The sequence below is a fragment of the Drosophila innubila genome, assembly GCF_004354385.1.
Source record: "Drosophila innubila isolate TH190305 chromosome 2L unlocalized genomic scaffold, UK_Dinn_1.0 4_B_2L, whole genome shotgun sequence".
NCBI lineage: Eukaryota > Metazoa > Arthropoda > Insecta > Diptera > Drosophilidae > Drosophila > Drosophila innubila.
The window spans coordinates 12,981,461-13,000,918 of record NW_022995372.1 but is presented as its reverse complement, the minus strand read 5'-3'; the positions used below and the strand labels follow the sequence as shown (position 1 = coordinate 13,000,918).

Sequence of the window (19,458 nt, the reverse complement as noted above, 5' to 3'; positions counted from 1 at the left end):
CATTTACATTCTCAGTTATCGTATTTTGCATTATTAACCCTGAAAAAAAAATTGGCTAAAATCGCTGTGTTCTGAACGATCAGTCAGAAATTAAATACAGGCTCTGAGAGGGTATAAATTCATAGGCTCACTGAAATCTACTATTTCACTGACTGTTTTTATCAAAATTTAATTTCAGTTGCCTTATTACTATTTACTGAACTACTTTTCCTTGTACTAGTTGCCTTTATACTAGATGTAGAACTATTCGTTTTTGACACTAGCTAAATTTTTCCTGCAGGGTTTGTTTCAATATGGCTTTCCGTTGACTTATGTATTATAGACACTGTATTTGTCATACTCAGGCTGGAAACGTCCATATGCTGTGATCAGTTCATGTCGATTTTCAGCTTGTTGTGTGTCTTTATTGAAAATTGCCAAGTGAATGCAGTTTGCAGATAATGGCAAAAATATAATTTAAGTAGTTTTTTTGCCAGTTATATAAAGAATATGCAATTAAATATTCATATTGCGCATACGCCTCATTCTTCTGCAGACAACAAACGCAGTTTGATTACCGATTCGAAGCGACAGCAAATTTCATACGAAATTACACGCCACAATGACTGCCAACTATACTGTAAATTATAGCCCAGTTCAACTTTTAGTTCTAGAACAAGTAAACCCATTAGACCCCAACTCTTGGTCATACGCGAGGCTCCGTCTCGGAGCGGTCATAACCCCGCATCGTTGTGTCAGACGTGCACAATTGTATTTGCTTGCATTTTTGTTGTTGTCAAACTACTGGCGCCCAAGTTGAGGACATGTTTTATGGCCACGTTCGTCTCGTTGTCGACTGTTAAATGGGCAAAACTGAGGCAGCAGACTGTACCTTAATTACATTGGTCGTCGCGTCATTTCAATCAGTCGCATTCTCAGTCACCGTCTCCTTCACCGTCTCCGTCTCCATCTCCATCTCATCTGCAGACCATTGTGGCTTTGACTGCAGAAAGTGCAACGTGGCCGTCAAGTGTCTCGGCTTCTTAAGCAATGTCCGTAACATCCTGGCCCATTCCGTCGTAACTCAATTACAGTATTACGGTGCAAAACAGATTTTGGACTGGTTTCTTCACGGCACACGTGTCATTACCCATAAAAACTTTGATAAATGCATGAAAAGTCATTTCACACTCGAGTCTTCCATTTTGAAGTTCTTTTTGGCACTTTCGACTATGTTGTGTTTATGTCTCAGTTTCACATAAAAAGTGACAAAAGTTAACAGTGGCAAAAACTTTTGTCTATTCCCTATTGGTCGGGCCGGAGGAATGAATGGTTTTAGGCAACTCCCCGGCCAATCTAAAGTCCCATAAATTTAACCTTTTTTGGCCAGTACTACAACAACACAGCTTCAACAAAAATATCTAAGCGCATTAAAAGCAAACTTACAACTTTTTTGTTTCCATAAACAACTGCAAACTAATAAAAACATCTACAACAATAAAATACAATGGAAAACTCAAATGCGCTGTTGAAGCTTTAAGAAACTTTGCTACCTCAATCAACTTTAACTTGAATTGTACAAGAAGAATAATAATTTTATGCTTTGAAATTTTTTTATATATTTTAAAATAGAAATGATAATAAATGAGACAGCAAATTATTATTATTTTAATAGATGGGTTTAACTTATTACGATGAACAATAATACTGTTATCTCCACGGAAAAATAAAGACATCATATTCATTTATTTTTAAGACATTATTTAGTAATAATATATGTAAAGTATAAATTCTAATCCTTATATTTAACTCAATGGTTTATTATTTTAAGATTTTAAACGATTGCTTATTTTATCATCAAATTTTCTTATATGAAATGCAATGCAAAATAATTTATTAAAATAATTTTTATCAAAACTAGCATTCAAATTTGTTTGGCGTGGCATTGTTCTTTTTTCTGTTTTTTTTTTTATTTGTTATATGTATATAAAATCTTTTAAAACAACTTATTTTTATATAAAAAGAAATTGATTTAAAACAAACTAAAATGATAGTTTATCAACAAATGTTGCTAAATGTTTTTTCAGATTTCACTTTAATATTTTTCAAGACTTATAATTATATATAATAATTACAATAATAATGAAGACTTATAATAATAATAAAATATAAGTGACAAGTTTTCACTTTCACTACAGCCTAACTAGTACTTGAGTGAAGGGCTGATGAATAAACCATTAATAACCATAAAAACCTTTTTCAAACTAACATATCTTAAGTTTAGTTGTTAAGGGCATTGGAACCCTATATAAATTGATGCCGACACAAAGGACTACATACAGTTGAGCTGCGTTATTTTATAGCTCCCTAGGCAGCATACATATAAATAACAGAAACACAGCAAAACAACATTAACAATAGCTAGAAAAAGTGTAGGGAACAGAGTTGGCCGCATTAAAGTTCGTCGAAAACAAAGGGCAACGCCAAAAAAAAGCTACAAAATGAGCTAAACAAAGGTTCGTTACCTCGACCAATGTGAGATGCTTTAATCCTTTAAGCAAACTTTGGACTGGCAGTACTATATGAAATCCTTTTCCCTTGAAGCGCTCGTAAGTATTTCGTGAATAATTTGTTGGTCACACTTTGGCACACACTCTCACTCAAACACACACATATACTCTCCCGGAAAGCTGTCGTTTAAGTTGTCCAATTTGGGAGACGCGGCCAACTTTTTGGCACCTCCGCACAAATTCCACGCACTTTACGGCCGGCCGCACTCGTAGATACTCGCTGGCTTATTAACACTTTTCAACTTGGCCATCGTCAGTAACTGAAGCGAGTCTACCATGAACGTCCTTTTGTTAGCCGAGTTAAGAGCTGAGTTCTGTTGCTGCCGCACGCACGTCTAAATACGAACTGAACGCAGTACGCAGCCTGCGAAAAGGACAAGCCATGGACTAGGATACCTCTGTTGCTGCCGCTGGCGATGTCGCTGTTGTCGTCGCTCTACTCCAGCCGAACAACGGGATGCTGCAACTTAAAGTTCCTTCTGCAGACGGAGAGCCGGTGAGAGCAAGAGAGCAAAGCTTTATCTCGTCTCTCTTTATGGTGAATACACTGAGCATTATTATGGTGAGTTTATAATTGTTGATTTATGTCCTGTGTGTAATGTGTGAAAATGCAATTTTTAGTACCAATACTAAGACTCCTTTCCATTTTTATTGACATTATAATAATCGATTGGATTTTTCTGGATGTTTTTCCAAACCTTGCAACAAATGATGTATAAATGAAATATTTTTATTTTGGCTACATTAAGACATCTCAATTTTCTTTTAATGCTAAAACTTAAAGTTCTATATAATTTAGATATTAATTTGAAGTTTATTTTACTTTTATTTCAAATTTTAAGCAATTTAAATTATCAAAAGTTGTATAGTATTTAAATATTAAATTGAATCTTTATTATGTTATACTTTAAATTTTGAATATATTTGTAATTCCTATAGTCAATCATACCCGACTTCGGACTAATCGTGATTATTACATAAAAGGATATTGGCACATCAGCAGTTTCAAATTTAGTATCGTAATTCCAAGCATTCGAATATTGTAACTCGTATCAATTTCTGTAGCAGCAGATGGCAATAAGTGAATTAATGAATCACCTTGTTGAATGATATGAGCAAATATGTATGTAAATAACGAAGCTTTGCATATGTGAAACAGAAATGTAAACGAAAACCAATCAAAATGAACAACACTATATACAACACGCAGATGGTTATTCTTATTAAAAATGTTACAAGTTTTAATAAATGCAAACTGACAATAAAGCACACGCTTTGTTGACAGCATAGGCGATTCTAATCATTTGTGTTTGCATGTGCTTGCATGTATGTATGTGTGTTTGTGTGTGCCCGTGACGGAAGCGACAGTTTTCTCACAGCGCGTTTAACATGCCGCCAATCAGAGAAGATAAACACAGCTCTGTTAAGTGTTAACATTGCTCACAGGCCAATGTCAACAGAGTCGCAGAGGCAAAACAAGTGCATGTAATTAAAACGGCAGACAGGTTAAACAAAGCTCACGCTCCCGCGCTCTCTGTTGCTCAACAATCTCTCTCTGTCTCTTCCTCTCTCTTGCCACGATCGTTTTTGCCAAAAGCGAAGCGATCGACTCGTCGTCGTAACTTGAACTGTTATCAGCCGCGACTGCTTGAGCATTGAAAAAGGCTAAAATAAATTTAGTTTTAGCTCGTTTCGAATCTTCAAAAACGCCTTTGTTGCATACAGTTTGAGTTAGTTGCGATTTTAACGGCGGCTCGCGCGCATTCACGGCGGTTCCTCGAAATTTGGCATTGAAGTACGTCGGCTCCTTATACCTGCATACAATCTGTGCTTCTAAAACTGTAACAGTTACATTTCCATACATAATACATGTGCTTGTGCCTTTGACTTAGTTGTAATCTAATGCAATAAAGCCTTTATCGGTTGGATTTATCAGATCTTGTGAGAGCCCCAAAATCATTTCCCTTTGTCGTGATAAGAAAAAGTTTAGAGCAAAGCATATTTTTATCTGTAGCTCGTAAACATTTTATATCCATGTAAGGAACTGCAACACGACTATGAGATACTCTATATTAAAGTATATAGCTTACCCTAAAACCATTACGGTCAGATTTCATAATTTCATAATTTCATTTTCAAATGAAATAATTTCTCATCAGGTGATCTGATTTAGATCGTAAGAGTTGTTTTCTACCAAAAATGTTGCATTAGAAACCAATAAACAAAATTATACAAACTATAATTTAATTACATTATTTTGACTTTAAAGTTTTTTTTGTTTAAAAAAAAAAAACTATACTGGAAATCCTTCAATGAATCCTGTTAGTGAAAACTTTAACGCTTTTATCAATTATTTATAGAATTAAAATAGGAATGCTATTGTTTCCGCATTTTTTTTTTATCTTATGCAAATATTTCCAATTAAATAATCAAATATTATATTTTGAAATGCCAACAATTATATAATCGTACTGGTCAATCTAATTATAATTCTATAATATTTTTATAATCCAATTGAAAGCCGTTTGTCAACAATCCAAGCTTAATTTTTGGGGTAACTCCAAGCTGTATTTCTGATGAAACCTGTTAATGGAATATTTGCCTAAGCCGATTGTATCATACATTTATGACGTACTATATATAAAGAATAATTTTCGTCATAGCATTAAAAAATCAACGTATAATTTTAATAACATAAACAAATTCAGGCACGCATAAACCTGCTGGATATTTCGATTTTTTGGTCTTTTATTGTATTATTTGTTTGTTTGACTTGTTTTTTGTTTACATGTTAACAGTGTCTTGCCTGTACTTCGGCACGTAGCTTAGCTTACAATTAGTGAATACTTTGTGGCCAAGGTCCAAACATTAATTATCTTTGTTTCTGTTCTCTGGCATTTACGTCAATCACAATGTGTAATCTCGATTACAAAGTCATATAGCTCACAGCCCTATATGAAAGTACATAACTGCAACCGGACTTGGAGTAGGGGGTTTCCCAGAGCGTGGTCCAGAAAACATAAAGATGTTGGCCGTGGAATTCCCAAGACATTAAAGCCCAACTTGAAATGTTGTCAACGTCGAGCATACTCGACTGTCGGAGACCCCGTACTTACTAAGGCAAAAACTAATTATGGAAAAAATTAAAAAATATTTTGTTAACTTAAATGCATATTCTATCATATTAGTAACAATGTCTCATAAAACAAAAAAGTTTTTCATACTAAGACTTGATTTTCGCCCGATCGGCCCTATGACAGCTACATGATATAGTGCTCCGATTTGATCCAACTTTGGACAGGTTATATAAAACCAAGCTTTCTTTATATTCTATCAGTTTGGTTACAATATCTCATAAAACAAAAAATTTTTTCGCACTAAGACTTAATTTTCACCCGATCGGTCCTATGACAGCTTTATGATATAGTGGACCGACTTGAACCAACTTCGGTAAGGATGTATAAGACTAACTTAAATGAATACTCTATAAGTTTGGTTACGATATCTCATAAAACTAAAAAGTTTTTAATACTAAGACTTGATTTTCGCCCGATCGGTCCTATGACAGCTATATGATATAGTGGTCCGATTTGAACCAACTTTAAACAGGATATATAAAACCAAGTTTTATGTATTTTCTATCAGTTTGGTTACGATATCTCAAAAAACAAAAAAGTTGTTCATACTAAGACTTGATTTTCACTCGATCGGTCCTATGACAGCTATATGATATAGTGGTCCGATTCAAAAAAGAAACAAACTTGACCTGCCTGCAAGATAGAGGAATCTACATACCAAATTTGGTGTCACTAGCTTTTATATTGTTCTTATAATTTGGATATGAAATTATTTTTTTCGATTTGTGGGCGATAAAGGGGGCGTGGCCAAATTTTGAACCTACATACCAAGTTTGGTGTCTCTATCTCTTATAGTCTCCGAGATCTAGGTGTTCATACAGACAGACAGACAGACGGACAGACGGACATTGCTATATCGACTCGGCTATTGATGCTGATCAAGAATATATATACTTTATGGGGTCTGCCACGCCTCCGTCTGCCTGTTACGCACATATTGGGTAAAACAAACCCAATAGACCCCTGTACTTTTTTAAAGTACGGGGTCTAAAAAGAACTATTCGAATTTCGACTACCTGACACTCTGTAACTAGATTATTTTTGTTGAATAATTTTATAGTTGACTTAAATTTAAATACATATTCACTAACTTCCAGGATGCGTTGCTGACCATTATATAAAAAATCAATCAGATCTATACCGGAATAGCCCAGTCGCTGCTAAAATTAAAAGGCACACCACAAATAGACACGTAGTACGTATATACATATAAATACACAACATTTTCACATCGTTAAGCAGCTTAAAATCTTCCACTCTTTGCGGCTCTTCCGCTTACGGTTTTATTTACCAACCTAACTCAACAAAACTTGCATCGGACCAGGCCAATTTAAAAAATGTGGCCAAATGACGGATCTGAATAATTGATTTGCCTTATTGTACAAATTAAATACTCAAAAAAAAATGGAAAGATAAAATGTCAACAATAAATCATATTTAAACTCGAACTGAACATACAAAAACGATATAGTTAAATACTTACATACATATGTATACGTATTTATAAACGATAAAAAAATCATTGTACTGAAATACGCTGACAAATTTCTGTTACGCAAGTTTGTCCGATTAATTGTGTGACCTGACATTTGCATAGCTTTTGTGAATTAATAGGCAGACTTAAATAAACCAAGTAGATGAAATAATTGGTCATAAATGTAAAATTCCCTTGACATGCATACAACCCATATAGGGTATTAAAAGAAGTAGTCTTATTTAACGTAGCTAAAATTAATATTCAAAACTCATATTGAGTTATCTCGATTTCTATAGCAACAAAACAGAAGGGAGGATATGTTTTAATGATTTCTTTTTATTTTGATTTCTTACTTTAAAAATTGAAAGTCGAAAAGAAAGAAATGCGACAAACAAGATGATATAAACACTTATTTAATAAAATAAACAACTTTTTAGCTATCTAACAAACCAATAAAATATTTTCCTCTGTCTGTTGTACACAATTAATACACAATTACAGCATATTGGTCGACATTTAATGTAAATCTTTGTGATTGCAATATTCCCAATATTTTTTTTGTTAGGGCAGTCCCTCAAGCATATCAATTATAAATAATGTCTTAAATTGTGATGCAATTACAGAATCGGCTTAAGCCCAGAACGGAAATGTCTCACAACAACACATATCAAGTGAAAAATATAATAACATTTACTTGCAATTGTTTTAAAAGTGAACGTGGTTTGGGTCCTTAAACCTTAGACCGAGAATACTTATACTTATTAGAAAATAAATATATACTACGATATATAATTCTATTAGTCCGAATTTTTCACCTTAATAATCATATTTAGCAACGTCAGAACAACGTCAATGGAAATTTCGCGTGTGCAGTCAACTGAAACATCATCCAAATAATATTCATATTTTGGAAACGCCCGAGCAGTTTTATATTGAATATCACGTAAAGGTGATTTCCAAAATGTAATTTAGCACAATATCACTTAAAAGGTGTGAATTACATTCGGGAATTGCCAATATTGGTCATATGTCTTGAAAATAGTGTAGTTTTTATTAATTCGCTAAATTTTCAACTGTAGACAATACCATGAAGTCATTAATCGTCCAATCAACGTTAAAGCAGTGTATCGAGGAATGCCGCAGTCATTACATGAATCTACATGATAATCAAAGTGATTGCCTTTCAGCTCGATAAACAATTATAGGCTCTTAATTAGACATTTAGTCATGGTTGAAGGCAACTAAAAAATCACATAAAGTTCACAAAGTTAATTAAAAATCCCCAATTGAATAGAGACTGTGTTTACACCCTGTAGTTTTTTGAATGACTGAAAAATAAATGTACTTTCATAATTATCAGTATTAGGCTCTTAGATTTTCCATACAATGTTAAAGACTTCATTTATAACACTTTATTCATTGATTATTATCTTCAGATCATTAGATAAGACGTTTTTGTACAATTATTTGAAACATTTCTAGTTAAGATATTTTATATATCATATTTTATGCATCTATAAATATACAGAGTAGCTCCTTATTCGAGTTCTCTTTACTTGTTATCTGCTCGTTAGATATCTTGTTGCCAATATTAATTGATATTGATTATACAAATTACTTGTTACATTAACTTAGATCTGGGTAATTCAAGCAAAGCCTACAAATTGAATTACCTTTTAAAGTAATATACCCTAAACAGACTATTAATAAATTTGAAAAATCGACAAATATTTGTTTTTTTTTGTTGTTGTTGTTGTTTTAAATGAACTGCCTCTAAATTTATAATTAAAGGAAGTACTTTAGGCTCAGTGAAGTCTTGGCTAAAACATAAAACTTTAAGTGTCTTTAAGTGTTTCCAAAATAAGAAGCATAAAGATGGCAACACACTAAGTGGCAGTTGCCCGAGATGACGAAGAAAGCATGAAGGTTCTTATATGAAAAATTCTTGATCCAATTTTTATGTTTGCTCTTCTATTTTCCTGCTCTGTTTTGCTTTTCATAATTTATGCGCAGTTTTCCTGATATGCTTTGTATGAATAGGCCTTCATCTGTTTGGGCAATGGTCCTTCCACCAGTTGCCCATTTCAGATCCCGTCTCCGACTTCGACTGCGGCTCCTGCTCCTGCTTCTGCTCCTGATTCTTGCTTCGACTCAAGTTTCACAGCGTCCGTTGATGTACGTGACTGTTGCCTCGCATGTGAGGCTGTGTGTGTGCTTGTATTTGTGTGTGTTTTGAGGAACAGAGTGCTAATTAATTAAATTTGTACGTGTGTTGCGTGTGGGCCAAGCTGGCTTGCTGGCAATGTGCTGATAGAGCCTACATTGCCTATCATTGAGCCTCGGGACAAGCGGGGTCATATGGGCATTAACAGGCAACCGTAAATCATACTTAAATAAAAATACAATCTGTGTTGGTTTCGTCTGCGTTTGCGGACACCCATGTCCGTCAACAATATATGGCAGGATAAAAGGCTAGATTCCTGCACACTTTGGCCAAGTCGCAAAACAACAAATGGCATTAAATAAAATATTGTTAGGCCAATTTAAAGGCAGACAAACATATAACAGATTATATGCTATGTTTAGTAGAAGGAGAATAGACTTTAATATCCTTTCATATTTTGTATTCACGTCAACCAATTAAATGTTTACAAATACTCGTAAGCTACAATACAATTCGATTCAAATAAAAAATTATTATTTTTAAATAAAAAATTTCATAAGAAACTGATTTATAGACGTGACATGTAATTATTGTTGTTTTGAATCCTATAACTTGCAGCAAAAATCAAACTACACATAAAATCTATAAATAATAAAAAAATTATATAATATAATTATATAATTATAATTTAATTTGTTATTGATTTATATAATTTCTCACAATTTACTTGTGAATACAAAATTGCTTTAAAATCGATTTTATCTACTGTTATAGTTTTGGGTCCCATAAATTGCACCAACATTACAAATTGTATTAAATAAATTACTACAATCAAATTAAGCAACAACAAACAAAAAAAACCCATTAATAATACGTGTACATCAAATAATTAAAATTTAATTTGTTTTTGATTCATACTAATTTCTTACTTTTCAGTCTTATTTGCAGTCAATTGTAACGACATAAAGAAAAACTAACCAAAATTAAAGTTCAAAGTTCCACAACAATTTTTTAAACGAAAACGTGAAAACAAAAGCAAAAACCACGGGGGAAATAAACATAAACCACAATTATGAAATGAGCAGCGCCACAATAACGACAACAGAAAGACAACAAAAATTTATGAAGAGCAATCAGAGTTCTAGAAAAAATATGAATACCAATAATAAATTTGGAAGACCTTGCAGATTAACAGCGCCTTTGCTGTTAGCTTGCACGCTGCTGCTGTTAGATTTCCCCATAACAGAGGCCAATAGCATACAAACTGAAGGAGATTCCCCAGGTGAGTTTTGGTCGAAGTAGAACAGTACATTATTTATTAAAGAATTAAACAAGAAGAATGACTCCTCTAGGTTACAAAGCAATATCTTTCCATCTGTGCTCAATTACTTTAAAAGTGTTTGAATGGAAACTGTCAAGGTGATTTGATTTTAGTGCACAGCTTCTGTTAGCTTCTATGTTACACCTTCTGATGGTTAGAATGCTAAATTATTGACACCATTGGCATGCAAATTGTTAAAAGGGTCATCAGATAAAATGCTAGCCAGCACGAGTGTTGGCAAATCATCATCATCTTAATTATAATTCATAATTGTTGGGCGTGTGAAAAAATCAAATAGCAATTAACAGTTTCAACTGCTGACCTTGGCCAATATGGATTGTGGGCTGACTTAGCATAAATGCAAATTGAAATAAAAAATAAAAAAAAAACAATGTAAATACAATAATGATTGGCTTCGACTGCTTAAAATACCTACGCGGTAAATTTGCGTAAGTACTTACGTACTGAATATACAAAATAGTACGTACTAAATCAACAGGCAATCATAATAATGACCATAACGAATAATAATAACCAACAAATGTGTGAACATCGGTAATCAATAATAAAAAACGGAATTTCTCATCGAATCGCCGACAGACCAACTGACAAATAAACCCGGCTAACAGCATAGTTTTATTGCTAAAATCGGCATTATGTGAATACTTCATTTATATGCCAATCAACTGCGGCTGTCTCGACAATATTTAAAAAGCTGGTGCCATTGGAAAGTAAATTTTCTTATGGTCTTACAGACAATACATATATGTCTTCGAATACGTATGTACATTGGCTTATTGGCCAGGCTAAGAATGGTGCTGAGCAGTTGTTTTAAAATACAGAGGATCAGAGTGCCGTGAGTGCAGAGTCTGCAGTCGAATTAAAGATTCTATTGCTGGCAGATTAAGTGAAAAAATTAAAAACATTATTAGAATATGCATAAACTATTAATAGTTTATATTTAAAATTTTACTTTGGCAAGCTTGACATAAGATACCCTGTATTTTACTGTACTTTTCAACAATCTAGCTATTGTATATTAAACAAATACATATACGTATTAAAAAACTTTGTGATAATTTCAATTGGTAAAGGTAATAAAAATCCAAACATTCAACACATTTCGTTTGCCTCACAATACCCCAAATAATTTTATAGTACTTTGCAGTGCAGTAGGTACGTGCTTATCTGGCTGTGAATCACTAAATCCTGATATCATATGCGATCGTAAATTTAATGTTTCTTTAATTTACAAATACATATTTAATAGCATCGCTGGATAATAAATATCGACATTAAAATACCCTGCATAAGTTCTATACTATAGTTATGAATTCCAAGTAGAAAACTTTAAGATACAAAGTTAATTAAAGATTTCATGCTCATTAGCATATGTGTATATTGTGTATCGTAATTATATTTGTTTTATTTTAAGCAAAATTTTAATGAGTCAGTTACCAATTTTTTGCTAAAATGATAAATTGACAGTGAAAAAAAAAACAAGCAACTTTGAAAGACGTTTATTGCACCCTTAAGTCATATTACTGGTTAATGTTAGATAAGAGACAAAGTCTTTACATATGGAAGTATAGTGTTTTTAAGAGTCAACAACAGCTGAATAGGATTAGTCTGTTGATATAGGGTATTATTATTCTTGGCTTTGGCTTTATATGTTATAGTTTTCGTGTGATTTTCAGATATAATTAAGAGCTTGAATACATTTAACTTATAAGCTCAAATTCATTATTCAATTCAGATCACCTGCTTTTAAAATTTGAACAATTACAGAGTATTTTATAGCAGTGAAATGTGTCTTCACACAGTTGAGCTGTGTAATTGACTTGGTTCAAGCACCTCAACAAACAATTAGCACGTGTATTGTACAATAACATATAGTATTACCAGCCATAGATTGTATATGATTATATATGTATGATTAACGGTTCTAACTTAGTGAGTTTTAAGAGATTTAAGCGCGTGACTTTTATCCAACTCAAAAGCGGCAGCAACTAAAAGTTTGTTGCTGCCTTGTTACTATTTCGACTTTTTGTCTTTATGTACACTCCGCTTTAATAAACAATTAGCATGATCATTTGTTAATTAAACAAACAATTCATAAAAACACGTGCACAACCATATTATCAACTTATCTATACTGTACACTGAAAAAAATAAAGAATTGTCGCATAATTTGTAAAAGAAAAAAATTAAAAAATGTTTGAGAAAAATATTTATCAATTATAAGCTTAAATGAAATGCCTTTTACATTACCTAATTTATTTATTCACAGCAGGTAGCACATATTGTCAGTACCAGGAACGAAATAACACCTACCGCAAGGAACAAGGAGCCGTTTGGTTTGATGCACAGGACAATTGCCTGGTTTACAGTTGCGCCGCAGGGGTCGGAAATAATTCACAGGCTCACATTGTCGTCACACCGATTGACTGCAGTGAATTCTACTGCGATGTGGTGCGTATTCTATAAACTTCCAAATATGCATTAAATTTACTTTATGAAAATATTTAATACGGTTTGAGTATGAAATTCATACTTAAAGTTATGGAAATTAAAAGCTATTAATGGAAAAAAAATGTGAGACAAAAGCAATAATTAAATTTGATGTAAGTTAAATAATTACGAGTATTTTGAAGAATATGTGAAATATTATATTGCTAATTAACTATGAATTAAATAAAAATTTGCATTATATACTATGAACAAAAGCTAGAAAGTATTTTCATGAAAAAAACTAGGCAATTTGCTTCTAAGCGTGGAATATCTTATGAATATTAATATTTATACTTAGTATCTGAAAAGTACAGCAGTATTATAATTTAGTGGCAATGTATGCAGCAGTTAAAATGGGGAAACTTTGACCCACTATAGAATATATTTTTCTAATTAACAGTCAATAAAGAACTGTTTATTTATGAGTTTGTCTGTTTGGGAAAAAAAGCAGACTCCCAATTTATATTATTAATGTTAAGTTGTGAGCTCTTTAAAACATCGAATAGATTTTCTATTCTTTTTAACCTTTTCGTGAATAATTTTAATTTCAAAAGGTTTTTTTTTTTGGTTTTTATTTATTGAATTTATGATGGAATTAATTACAGGGTACCGAACGGCGCAAAACACCCGGAAGCTGCTGTGGTGAGTGTGTTCGCACACATTGTCAGCACAACAACACCCTGTATGCGGTGGGAGAATCGTGGCACAATGATGCGGACTGCACGCTCCTGGAGTGCAATCGCTTGGACAATGGAGAGATTACAATTGACAGCTACAAGCGCAACTGTCGCCCCATTGATCCTCAGTGTCCATCCTGGCGCATAGATAGAAATCGCTGTTGTCCAGTTTGTCGACCTTTGGCATCGGCGAGAGTCGAGCAGTTGGACGATTTGGATGTTACCAAGGATATCTGGACAGCGGAATGGTATCGAAAGCATCCATGTGTGCGGGATTGTCAAGTGGATGCGCCTCCCATGACTTGCCACTACACCTTTGTGGTCGAATGGTATCAGACCTTCTCGAAGGCCTGCTTTGACTGTCCCCTCAATCTCACGGACTGCGCGAGGCCGCACTGCATCCTTGGGGATGGCCTGCAGCGCAGCATTACCGTTGTGAATCGCATGATGCCGGGTCCGGCAATTGAGGTATGCGAGGGTGACCAGATTGTGGTTGATGTCAAGAACAATCTGTTGGGCGAGAGCACCACAATTCACTGGCATGGTCTGCACCAGAAGAAGACGCCCTATATGGACGGTGTTCCGCACATTACTCAGTGTCCAATTCCCCCACATGCCACCTTCCGGTATAGTTTCCCGGCGGATAACTCCGGCACACATTTCTGGCACTCTCACACGGGCATGCAGCGTGGTGATGGCGTCTTTGGCTCCATGATCATACGACGACCGAAGAGCTCCGATCCTCATGGCGGACTTTACGATTTCGATCTTAGCGAGCATGTTTTGGTTGTTCAGGATTGGATCCACGAGCCGGGTGCCAACATTTTTGCCTTTCATCATCATTCGAGCGGTGACAACAAGCCACACAATATACTTATCAATGGGCGTGGTCGGTATTACAACCGCATTTGGGCGGACATGAAGAGACAGAATCGTATGGCAACACCAGCCACACCACCAACACCAGCCACACAACCCACTCCACCCACACCATCAGCACTGAAAAAGACCCAACATTCTGCCAGAAGCAAAGAATCATCGACGCATCACGAGGAACAAGCTCAAGGTAAGTTTTTTCTTTAATACATATTTATCATATTCAAAAGTTCAGGGTCGTCGGCAAAGGGGGCCAAGAAATGCCTTATAAATACTTGCCACAGAAATCAAAAGCAACCGAAAATCTCTCAAAAATGTATGGAGTTTTGGGAGATTTTCGGTTGGTTTCACTTTCGGTGGCATCCTCCAAGGTATTTTATTTAATTCTCCATAAACTTTTTTTCTAAGTTTGTGGACAGTTTGTGCTGTCTGCTTTTTCTATTAATGTGATTTGTTATTAATTTATACGGCAACAATTAATGAATATTGCAAAAAAAAAAAACTGAGATATTTTCAACAAGACAAGAATTTTCTGAGATTTTCCAATTGATGCATTTCATTAAAATTCAAATAATAACAAAACCATTAACAATATCTTTAACCCACTTTTATGATGATTAGCTGCTAATGCAACAACGCCAATGCCGCCGCCAGGTGTGATAAAGATACAGTCAAGTGATGCAAGACTGTCCGAGATGCAGACCACAAATACCGCCGGGTCAATGTCCGACTCAGTTGTACACTCACGAAAGCGTCGAGCAAATCTGCACACGATTCCATTGGAACAGATACCACATCAGGTGTATCATGTGAGAAGGGGCTTCAGGTATCGTTTTCGCATTGTGAATGCAGAGTATCTCAACTGTCCGATTGTCGTATCAGTTGATAATCATACTTTGACGGCGATTAACTCGGATGGTTATGATATCGAGGCAATGGAAGTGGGATCCATTGTGACGTATTCCGGAGAACGTTTTGACTTTGTGCTAAATGCCAATCAGGAAGTAAACAATTATTGGCTGCGACTCAAGGGATTGATGGATTGCAGTGAGCGCTTTACATCCGCCTTCCAGGTGGCCATACTGCGCTATGAAGGAGCTGCAGATGTGGAGCCCAGTGCCCAACTTGGCTATGATCATAATGCAACAGGGATTGAATTGAATGTGATGAATCGTGGACCTGGCTATTCGGATACCAAAACTGTGGCTGAAATGAGAGCATTGCCCATTTACGACAAGGTATCCGGCATTGATGATGATACTCTTAAGCCCGAGGCGGACTATAAGTTCTTTGTGTACTACGATTTCTATCGCAAGGACAATCCTGAATTCCATCACAGTGATTTCTACAGCATGGATTCAAATGTTACCCAGACAAATCGACTGTATACGCCACAATTGAATCACATTTCTTTGAAGTTTCCCCCCATGGCTCTGTTGCCCCAACGTAATCAGTTCAGCGATGAACTCTTCTGCAATGAGACGACGCTGGCAGAACAGGGCATCAATTGCCGGGATGAGTTCTGCAAGTGTTATCATGTACTTCAGGTACCACACAACGCCGTCGTCGAGCTGATCATTGTGGACGAAGGATTCACTTTCTATGCCAATCATCCGTTCCATCTGCACGGCAATGCTTTCCGGGTCGTGGGTCTTGAGCGTCTCGGCGAGAATGTCACCATTGAAATGGTAAGTGTGAAAAGACATTATAGTAATTCTTATAAACTACAAACCTTGGTCACTATGAAAAGTCATGTTGATTTATCCCCCAATATTATTATTATTATTATGTAGTTATTTGTTTTTTAGTGCTATAAGTATTACAGTTACTTATAAATTATCGCACTAAGAGCTAGAGTCATTAAATTTGTTAATTTTTCAGACATAAAGGTCACAAAACAATAACCATTCGTAAATTAAACTTATTTTACATTTTGGATAGGTTCTATACTTTAAATCTCAATATGCCTCTATTTTGACTCTAATACTAGGTGTAATATTATTAACTTACTTCAGAAGAATTAGTAAATAGACTGCCTACAAAAAAAAATAACTATTTGCTATATTAACATAAGAATAGAGAAATGATTAATGGTATACAGATTTGATATTCAAATTTATCAAAATTTAATCTTTAACTTAGTCGCTTTGTTATTCAAAGAGGTACAGAAATGAAAAATTATAAAGAGATCGCAACTCCCCTATTTCTAATTTTCCCTTGTTATATTCAATAGGTAAAGCAATTGGATCAGTTCAATCTCCTCAAGCGCAACTTGGTTAATCCTCCTGTCAAGGACACAGTCACTGTACCAGATGGTGGCTATACAATCATTCGCTTTGAGGCCTACAATCCTGGATATTGGCTTTTCCACTGTCACATCGAATTCCATGCGGAAATCGGCATGGCCCTTGTGCTTAAAGTGGGTGACAATGATCAAATGGTACCGGTGCCTCGTAACTTTCCCACGTGTGGTGATTATGTGCCCGATTCTCGAGCCGACGCTGAAACATCTACAACAGCCACAAATCCGGGAAGCTTGCCGACTTCACCAACACCCACAACAGGAGCATCATCCAGAACCCTTGGATCGAGTTTACCTTTAATGTGCCTTATTATAATTTATTTATTGCTGTTTTGCATGCGATAAGCTCCAGTCTTAATTCGAATGCTATCATGACACTAGTTCAAATTCCAGTCACTTTAAGTCTTCAAACTTCAGATACTTTTACTTCTAATTATCTTAAGTGAGTGCCCTTTCTCTAATTTCTTTTTATATCTGAAGACCTTACTTCGCACAATATTCATTAATTGAGTTAAGCCTAAGTGTATTTTCTACAAGTATTAACCCGATCCTTATCATCCTTACATGTGACTCCTTGTTAAACTAGTTTCAATTTAACATAAACATCTGTGATTGTCTAAAACATTTCAGTAGCTTTTAAGCAGTGAACACGCATGCTCAGCATTGTTGTAAATAAATTATGAAATTATTTAATTTTAATATACTTTTTTGAAGTTTCTAAGAAAAAGAAGACTGGGGAAAAACTGGTGTTAAAGATAATTGAAAAATATTTCTCGAAAAATGCCAAATTAAACAGGAAATTTTAATAGATAATAGAAAGGTCTCCTAAATACTACCAACTTTAAGTATGAAAGTATTGGACCAGACTATATTATACGATTTGAAAAGATTTCTTTGAGTGCTACGCTAGTAATAATATTGAACTTCTTAAGCGTTGATGATTCAAAACAATCAGTCTTAGAAAAGTAATTCCAATTTCCATTATAAATCCAAGTAAAGTTTCCACTTTTTCCACAAAGTTCAAAAAACCGAAATACAGTTCGAGTTATGTGGATTAATTGGTCATATTATAAACACAAAAGTTATTTAAGGGACTACTTTATTATAAATTGAAGTAATATGACGAAATTGCTGTTAAAATTGCGTTGTCTAAGCAAAATATTATAGTCTAATGCAGGAGTCACAAAATATGTATATTTGGACCTAATTTCGATTATATACTGTGATAAGAAATTGGCAAAAGAGCCAACGACCTGGGGAGCAATCTTATCTGGAGAGGTTCAAAACAGTGCAGATACATATGACAGATGGTCCGGGTCTAACCGAGACGATTCGTCATCGGTTGCCAACAGTGAAATCAGTGAATGTAATGAGGCCTTTGACAGTGACCTTTTATACAGGTTGATAGACCAGATGCATGAGGACTTATCAGGAATTTTCGAACTGGAAGAGAAGCGTATAAAAGACGATGTTGTCTGTGGTAATTAGTCAGTAAATCATTTGCAAAGATGTGTGATTGGACGGGTAAGAATGTTTTGTTTGCCAGCGGCTTTAGCGGCATCGGTTTCCAGATGATGCACCAGCTAATGCAGCGGGAGAAGCTCAAGATGCTGGGCATTGTGCATCGCATGGAAAATGTGGAGATGATTAAGAAGCTGCAGGCAGAGAACCCCGATGTGAAAGTCGTGTTCATGCAGATGAATCTTATGGACAAGGTATCAATCGAGCAGACAATGAAGAAAATGGGACAGATGATGGGTAACATTGACGTATTGGTAAACTGCGAGGATGTGCTGCTCGACAAAGATGTGGAGACCACGATTGGCATCAATTTGGTAAGCTTATAACATACTCTTTGAAAGCATCTTACAAATCTCATCTTTCTCTCTGTCTATCATTCAGACTGCCATGATCCATGTGACCATGAAGGCGATGCCTTACATGGACAAGTCCCAAATGGGAGTCGGTGGCGTGGTTATGAACATGTCCTCTGTCTATGGACTGGAACCAGCTCCAGCTTTTGCTGTTTACGCTGCTGCCAAGCACGGTGTTGTCGGCTTCACCCGATCGATGGGTGACATGCACATCTATCAGAAGACAGGCGTTATGTTCATGACAGTGTGCCCAGGACTGACCAACACTGAAATGATGATGAATCTGCGCGACAATGTCACTTGGGAGCACTCCGAGCATCTGGTGGAGGTCATCGAGAGTGCCAAACGTCAAATGCCCGAGGAGGCTGCCGTGCAGGTCATCAAGGCCATGGAAATGATGAAGAACGGCAGCATGTGGATCGTAGACATGGGGCAGCTCAAGGAAGCGATGCCCCAGATGCATTGGCAAATGTAAAAAATAGCATTTCAATGTTAAATAAATAAACTGGCAATTCACAATTTGTCATAAGCAGTTGATTAAAAGTAAAAACTTGAGATTTTAAATTTTGA

At 35.3% G+C, this 19,458-nt stretch overlaps 2 protein-coding genes across 3 annotated transcripts; both read left to right on the top strand.

Moving 5' to 3' along the window:
• The first annotated feature begins 4,248 nt into the window (after positions 1–4,248).
• Positions 4,249–17,713, top strand: LOC117780734 (laccase abr2). Of its 2 annotated transcripts, none has more exons than XM_034617375.1 (6): positions 4,249–4,344; positions 10,264–10,609; positions 12,942–13,120; positions 13,765–14,902; positions 15,334–16,400; positions 16,946–17,713. In XM_034617375.1, exons 2-6 carry the CDS (start codon positions 10,405–10,407, stop codon positions 17,357–17,359), a joined length of 3,003 nt encoding a protein of 1,000 aa, XP_034473266.1. In that variant the 5' UTR covers positions 4,249–4,344; positions 10,264–10,404; the 3' UTR covers positions 17,360–17,713. The 2 variants fall into 2 exon arrangements, with proteins under 2 accessions (XP_034473266.1, XP_034473265.1); XM_034617374.1 differs by having other exon boundaries at positions 4,262–4,585.
• A 794-nt stretch (positions 17,714–18,507) lies between these two features.
• LOC117781702 (fat body protein 2) lies at positions 18,508–19,452 on the top strand. Its single transcript, XM_034618508.1, has 2 exons — positions 18,508–18,849; positions 18,917–19,452. The coding sequence occupies exons 1-2, from the start codon at positions 18,523–18,525 to the stop codon at positions 19,361–19,363; spliced, it is 774 nt and encodes a 257-aa protein (XP_034474399.1). The 5' UTR covers positions 18,508–18,522; the 3' UTR covers positions 19,364–19,452.
• The last annotated feature ends 6 nt before the right edge of the window (positions 19,453–19,458 follow it).